At 41.5% G+C, this 7986-nt stretch overlaps 1 protein-coding gene across 2 annotated transcripts in view; it reads left to right on the top strand.

The window, feature by feature from the left end:
* Positions 1-7014: 7014 nt before the first annotated feature.
* LOC108716320 (adhesion G-protein coupled receptor D1) overlaps positions 7015-7986 on the top strand; it is a 277355-nt gene continuing 276383 nt past the window's right edge. Inside the window, exon 1 of one of the 2 annotated variants that reach the window (XM_018262431.2) lies at positions 7015-7561. In XM_018262431.2, coding sequence (XP_018117920.1) covers positions 7322-7561 — 240 coding nt within the window. In that variant the 5' untranslated portion in view covers positions 7015-7321. The remainder of the gene's footprint in view (positions 7562-7986) is intronic. The other variant, XM_018262435.2, reaches the window with a different exon arrangement.

The raw sequence follows: 7986 nt of genomic DNA, 5'->3' as shown, positions 1-7986 counted from the left end.
ACCTTTTATCTTTAAAGGGCTCACTCTGCCTTTGAAATGCAAGGTTTCACTCACTTTGTCTTTCACTAAAGGGCTAGGGACCGGTTTGTCCATAGCGCATCCCTTTAACAGGGATCTTGGCCTTTCTTTAACCTGCAAGACATTTAACACATGTGTTCCTATGGAAGAAGTCACACACCATTCAGTCTCCTGCTTCTGATCCAATAGGGCAATATCAGACACACATGCTTCAGTGTCTTTGTCCACACCATGAACACTTTGCATTTTACATTCATGGGTTGTAGGGGGCTTTTTACCAGAGATTTGTGTCACACACTCTGACACACATTCTGTGTTAACAGGCAACCCACACTTGACCTCTTCTGTATCAGGTCTTAACTCACATGCCTCTTTAATAGACTCAGCTGGTGCTGAATCTGTCACTTTCACTTCAGTGGGGACAGGCACACCTTTTGCTAAAGGACTTTTAACTTCCCCTTTAAATATGCCTTCACGTACATTTTCCTCTCCAGTACACTGTGTTTCAGCTCTCACACAGATGGGCTCACTGGAGAACAGTTGTGTAGTTGGCACCTGCACACACACAAATTCAGGAGGCAGTTGTACATTTTCATCACTCACCTCCTCAGACACTCTGTCTGGCTTATCACCATTAACACTCATGGCACTAGTTTCTACACCATCATTTGTACTGGCTATGTTCACACACACAGCTTGGCAGTCAAAGATTTCAGGTCTCTCACTTAACACACTTTTAGGTGTCTCATTCCCACAGTTTTGCTTGCACTCTTGCCTTACTTTACTCTCCCTGGTTATCATGCCTGAACCATGGGAGTCACAGTCGGATGGACACTTTAAGGCCAACTTATTATCGCTACTACATGAATCCGACACATGTGTCTCTATGGAAGCAGCCACACACACTTCCAACTCCTGAATTTTATTTACTAGGGAAGACACACACACTTTGGCATCTCTGTTACCATCATGCACGCTTTGCATTTCATTTTTACCCACTGCCTGGGATATAGGGTGTCCTTCCACAACTGGCAATGATGGGTTTTTAAACACACCAAGGGCTTTCACTTCAAACCCATGGCCAACAGTTTTAGTCTGCTTTCTGGTTGCATCTTGCTCACAGACTTGTGTTATACAACCAGACACACACTCGGTCACACGCTCAGGGTTAGCAAGCAACTCACATTTGGCATTACTTGTATTGGGACCCAATGCATCCTCTGTCAGACAGACAGATTCTGACTGCAAGACACCTTCCCAGGAATGCAACACAGGAGTCATGACTTCGCTTTCAACCACAGTCACTCCATGTGGCTTATCCCCATTGACAGCCATGTTACCATTCTCCATATCAGCACACTCAGGTCTGTTCTCACTCACTACACACTCAGTGAGCTGGACATATCCCTGTCTCTCTAATGGATTGCGCTCAGTAGACTGGGACTCTCCACCTGAGTTCAGTTGCAGACACAACTGGTCATAGACTTTGATCAGCTCGGTTATTGCCGCAGTAGACCTTTCAAAGGGGCAATTATCAGCCATATGACCTGGGCCAGAACAACTACTGCACTTTACAGGCTCTGTTTTGTACACAGTTGCAGATTTGTACACATTCACAGACAAGTCACACAAAGTGCAGGGCTTAGGTTTTGCCTCACCTTTAAGACATTCACACTTGGAATCACAGACATGCCTCAAAGAGTTTTTCTCCCTTTGCTTTAACCCTTCAGGTAGCAAAACATTAAGGCACATTTTACTCAAGACATTTTCTCTCTCACTTGAGCTACTTTGTTGCAGACACGCCTGCTCTGCTTTTTGGTGTTCCCCACTGTGAATTACCTTATTCACCTTCTCTAGGGACACATTTACATTGGGGGTCCCCCTTATACTTTTTACTATGGGTGTTACCTCACACCCCACAGTCACACACATAGGATTCCCATCTGGACATTGGACAGCAAAATTACACATAACATTTTGCATAACACCAACATTATTCACCACCTGGTTTGATTGTTCCACATCCATTGGGTTGTTGTTTCCCCACAACTCCCAGAATAGGGGAAAGTCTGTACCCAGAACAATTTCCTCTTCACCGTCACTTGTAACCATAATTGAGTGGATAACAGTCCCTTTTGTGGTTTCAAAATTAAGACATACAGTCGGGTTTGAGTTCTCTTGCTTCTCAGGGACCTTGTGCGGTAGTAGAATAAACATTAACAGATCATGCAACACCACTGACTTAGTTGAGTTAATGTCCAGTGTGACCCACAGTGAAATCCCATTCACTTTTACCTCTACTGACTTTTCAGCAATACCTTTAACAGGCACAGTGCATTCTGATTGCACACTTAACTCTTTAGGCCCCAGAACCTTGCCTTTCCTCCCACAGTCCCAGTCTTGTATCCCCCCAGCCTGCTGTTCCCTTTCCACCACCCCTTTAAGAACAGTCTCACCATTCCTGTAGGGCATCCGGCGTGGAACTGCTGGGGATGAACTCTGGCCAAATATGCCAGACTGGACTTGGAAATCAGCATAGCCTCTCTCCTTGGTATTCTGCCGGAGCTCCAACTTTGGGGTACCGCCTCTTTGGAACCAGTTTCCTGCCTTGGATCCAGATGTAGGGGTCTCCTTTCGTACAAGCGAAGTTGCTCTCACTTCCTTGGCAGTCTGTTGGTAGAACTTTCTTTGTGATAGACAGAAAAATTTTGTCTGTTTTCCTACAGACTTTACAGGAGCTGCCACTGCTGCTTGCGACTCACAGAAATGCTCACCCTTCACTTGTGAGGCATTTAGCAATTTCTTTCCCAGACTTGGCACGCTGACTCTTTCCCAGTCACGGTGGAACTGCAGCCACCAGTCGCCATGTTGCTGTTCCTGTTGCTTTCCAATAGCACTCACAGCCTCCTGCTGAACAGCTGTAGCATGGGGATTTACAGCACCAGTTGCCATATTAGTACAGTCTCTTAAGGGTAATGCTTACCAGGCTTTTAAACAGGTGTATGTCTCTTTAAAGCTCTGCCCGCATCCTCCACCAATTGTGACATGCCACTGGCCTGCACATGCACTTTTATGGGGAATTAGCATTTGGTAGACAGGTAGCGTAGGATTTTTGAGCTTAGAGACAGGGACACCAAGGCTTTAGACAAAAAACACAGGTTTATTAAGCACTGGACATTCCAACGAAAAGGCAACAGAAAAATGTTCAGGTTACAGTTCAACTTCACTGTAGAACATGCAGGGTACAGTTCAGTAAATACACTGCAAATCATTCAGGGTTTTCCCACCTCTGGTCGCTCACCATCAAGGGAAACTCTCACCCTCTTGCACCTTGAAGTATTTGGGCTTCACACTCAGCCCTGCTGGCTTCCCCTCCTGGGACTCAGACTCACTAGCCTCTGCCAGTCCTTTTCTCTTTCTTTCCCCACAAGGAATTTAGGCTCCAACCTCTGGAACTCTCTTGCTGGCAGAAAAGCTCCTTCTGCCCAGCTCTGTCTCTCACAGCCCCTCACTTCCCTGGAGAGCCCTAAACTGTACTCACACAGCTCTTTTACATTGTCAGGTAGATCCTCACTCAGCTGCCACTTAATTACCTGGCTGATAGGGAATATTAACCCTACCTGAGCCAAATATTTCTTTGCAGCACATACAATGCAGTTTAAATGCACTCTTTTATGTGCCTTTTGCTCTAAGACAGTGGTGTTTCCCAAACACCCTGTCACAATACATACATACATGCAAGGGAGGTTTGAACCCACTGAACCGGATCACCATAGGTTGTGGAATAAAGGGGCCATGCATTAAGGGTTAGCAAAGCATGTGATGATTATAGAACATTTCTAGAAATTGTAGACTACAAATCAGTGATACAGAAATAAATTAGAGTTTTCAAGGGTATTTTTGAGTTAAAAAAAAATAGAATTTTTCGAGATTTATTATCCCCCGACCCCGGAAATAGCATGAATCAGTTTATTTGAGTTTGTGGGTGTCGCAACTCGAATTCACTGAGTCAAGTTTTTTCCATTCGAGATTTTTCTCAAATAAAATACCATTCGAGTTCAATGGTAGAATTCCATTGAACCATTTGAAGATGTTTTTTGCCTTCATGATTTTTGTGTCTTTTACATTGGTTTTTGCTCGAAAACTCGAGGTATTCAATTCTTTTTTGCCGATAACTCCATCTACTTGAGTATTCGAGTCCCCCCCCCGATTTACATTGTTTTTTCATAAATAAGCAAACATTCGAGTTGTGAGTTTATTCGATGTAGAAAAAATCTCACAAACTCGTCTTTTAATATATAACACTCTTAATGCATAGAGATCCAAATTACAGATAGATCCCTTATCTGGAAAACCCAAGGCCCAGAGCAATCTGGATAATAGGTCCCATAGAAGTATAGCATTATATTAAATATTTATTGCCATAGGTGCAAGGGTAAAAAACAAGTTACAAAAGTGATACCAAATAATGGAGATTGTTGGTCATATAGTGGGTTCTTTCACATTTTTCTATCATGGTGCCGGTGGCATTTCTAGTGTCTGGCAAGTTTCAACATATTGTATATACATATTTTACAATATCACCTTGGGGTAGGGCACAAGATTTTCATAATTGTTCTTAGAAGTGTATGTGGTTATATCCTTCCTCAAAGAAATATCCTAGCCTTTATAGCTACAAAACTACAGGGATAAGTGACACCCAAGTAATGATTTCAGAATTGAGTGCAGCATCCCATGTTTCTTCATGGTATATCCTGGGATTGTGTACCAAGATATATACAGCTGTATTCTGGGGTGGAGTAAAGATCGAAAGTGTTGTACATATAGGGGCGTATTTATTAACATCGGGCTCTCTCAAACTCTTTAAGAAAAAACTAAAGGGAGAATGTAATTAAAGCGCTGTTTAAAATGGCGTTTTTGCAAATGTTTTAGCGCTGCTCACAATGTTTTTATTGCATACACTGTGAATGTTCGCAAAAGCCACTTGGTTGCAAACTTTGCTGGTACCTATTGAACAATGCTGTTACCTTGTGCAGTTTTTCCCCTCCAAGCTGTATCTGTCTGTTAGCCACCCACCCACTTAGATTGTAAGCTCTATGGGGCAGGGACCTTCTTGTACTGTGTCTATAACCACATAACACTTCAGCTCTGTGTTCTTATAAATGCTCTGTGTACACTACTGTGTATATTTATTGTACTTATTATGTAACTTGTCCTCCCTGTATGTACTTTGTATATATATTGTACTTCTATATACTGCATTGTATGTTTAGTTACTGCACAGCATTGCCACTCCTTGACAGCACTTTACAAATAAAGTTATACATACATACAGTACATACAGTGGAGACAAACATCACCAAAGCAACCAAAGTGTTCATGCCCCTGTCGTTCCAGAAAGCTTTTGATCTCTAGGTGATGATCACTAATGATTTTCATGTGTGTGACAGATGTAAGGTAGTCTTTCCACTATTATACTCTGTATAAGGTTTGGTAAAACTCAAGCTTGCTCAAAAATTGGTTCTGTTCCTTCCAAGCTGTCCTGTGTGTCTGTTCTAGAACCCATTGCAGAGCTTGCAGCTCTCTTCTCTGTTCCATGTATCCAGTGTTCATTTCATTGCATCACTCATTATACCTAATATCTGCATATTGCTGTTGTGTGATGCCAGAAGGCAGAACTGTATTTCTGTATCTCTGAAACGATGCCAAAATAAGTATGCCCTGATCTTTATGGAGAGGCGGGTGGGTTGGGGGTGGTGGAATAAACCACAGCAATAAAAAAAAGAGTGATTGTGTTTACAATATACTTGTCCAGAAACTTCCCCATCCAGGTCAATAGACCCAAATGATTAATGAGGCACTATAGCATTTCTTACTGAACAGCCAGGCAATAAAACCATTAGGAGACACACATCCCATGAATGCCTAAAATCCAGACTCTCAAGCAAAAGAAAAAAAACAGCACCATTCAGTCACTCTGTACTTTCTCTACAAAGAAATCAAACAAAAGGAACACACTAAATTCATGTCCAGTACTTAATCCAGCAATGCTTTTTTGTGTCCTTGCTGCTTTAAATCTGGATTCTGATCATGGGTGTGATTCCAATATCAAATGTGAAACTTCGCTTACATGCTCCCACAAACTCCCCAGTGGAGGCTTTTTCAATCTATGGAGAGTTCTCCTACTGTGCAGTATGGCAGCTTGCAAACATATCTTTATATGTAAATCTAGAGAAAAGGTATGGAGTGTGCACAGAACAAAATAATCCTTTCTTTCCATCTATGCAAGGTGAATGAAACAGTAGAGCAATCCTGTTTAAAATAAGTTTTTCTTGTGCAGATTCATTGAAGCTGATTGTACATTGTAAGGCTACCTTTATTTTGACAAAGAAAAGAAATTGTGATATTATAATCAACGCTAAAGTTTCATTTCGCACACGTTTAAGGATAAACTGCACTCTCGTTCCTTTTTGTATTGATTCTATATATATATATATATATACTGTATATATATTAGTTTTTTATATATATATATTATATTTTTTAGGCTTATTTAAGTAAAGAAAGCCGAAAACAGCATGGAATTTCTTCCGGTGTATGTACATTTTCTTTATCACTTAATAAAACTGTAACCTGCGTGCATAGTTGGACTAGCAGTTTTCCTTTGCAAAACTCACTTCCTGGAAGCTGCACTGTAAGCTGAATTGATAAAACAGCAAGAACTGGGGGTAGAAAAGAATATTTCTGGTTCGGTAGAAAAGAATATTGCTGGTTCTCTTGAAAATAGACAGACAATATTATCAGAACTGGCTTCTAGCAAAGTATTAGGGTTTTATATAATTTAGTGTCAACACGGCATGCAGAAATGTAAACATCCCTCTTATCTGAGGTCTCCAGCCTGTGTTATATTTACTTAACAGTTTACCATTGTCTCTAGCAGGCTGGTGTTAGGACCCAGCGAGGAGTTTCTAATACTGGGATATAAATAGTGTAGTGGAATAGGACAAAGTTTGAGGAGTGAACATGACATCACTAAAGCTTTCTCTCCACCCTAAATATTGTGGGATGGAGGTACACATTGTCAGGATCTAAACTCGGATTCCTCAGAGGTGACAGGGAGAAGAACAACAGATGCCTTAGGATTTGGGAGTTTGCTGTTTCCGCCGGTACCTGGTGCAGATCCCATATGAATATCTGAGCTACAGTGAGAAAGGGCAGCAAACGAAAGAGTGGGGACATTCCCAGCATGAGAGCAGAGAGAAAGATATGCAAAACTTAGACTTTCTGCTTTTCATGCAAACCAATGACTCCAGGAGAACAGAGCTTTTGTAGCAAGTTAAGAAATATTGCACTGAAAAGTACTTGCCCTTGTGCTAAAATTGCTGCCAGTCTACTCAAAGACCAGACAGCGCGGTGGGCATCAAATATCTGCAGTAAAGGATACATCACAGATTACGCTGAGGTCCTGATTTGTATTGTTTCCATGGAGTGGTCACTGCAGTTTTGGATTGTCATTCTGTGTCTGAAACGGTGTGGGAGTCAGGTAAATATATTTATATCAGTTTTCAAAGTTAAGTCATGTTCCTGAGAAGTACAGAAGGACCCCTCTGAATCTTAACATTAGGGAGAAGGTGCAAGGGGGGCTAGGAAGTGCTCGGTGATACGCTGGCTCATTATTTATTAGCCATACAGAACTGTAGACTTTCTTTTTAATACGGACATGGGGGGGGGTTAAGGATTTGTGTTTTATTTTTATTAATAACTTAATTTCGCAGTAAATGAGGAAAGAGGAAAAGGAATCCCTCAATCATATGCAAAATGTGGCCCTCCAGCTGTTTATACACTACAACTCCCAGCACTGCTCCCTAGACAGATAAAGGCTATTTTCTAACAGTAAATGACAGGAAATGGTGAAATAGAAATAGTGCAGATTATATAATAATAGGAATACTTTCTGATGTCTTCTAC

This window comes from Xenopus laevis, chromosome 1L (genome assembly GCF_017654675.1).
Source record: "Xenopus laevis strain J_2021 chromosome 1L, Xenopus_laevis_v10.1, whole genome shotgun sequence".
In the NCBI taxonomy this organism is placed as follows: domain Eukaryota; kingdom Metazoa; phylum Chordata; class Amphibia; order Anura; family Pipidae; genus Xenopus; species Xenopus laevis.
The sequence above is the reverse complement of the archived record's forward strand: the minus strand, read 5'-3'. Positions and strand labels throughout refer to the sequence as shown.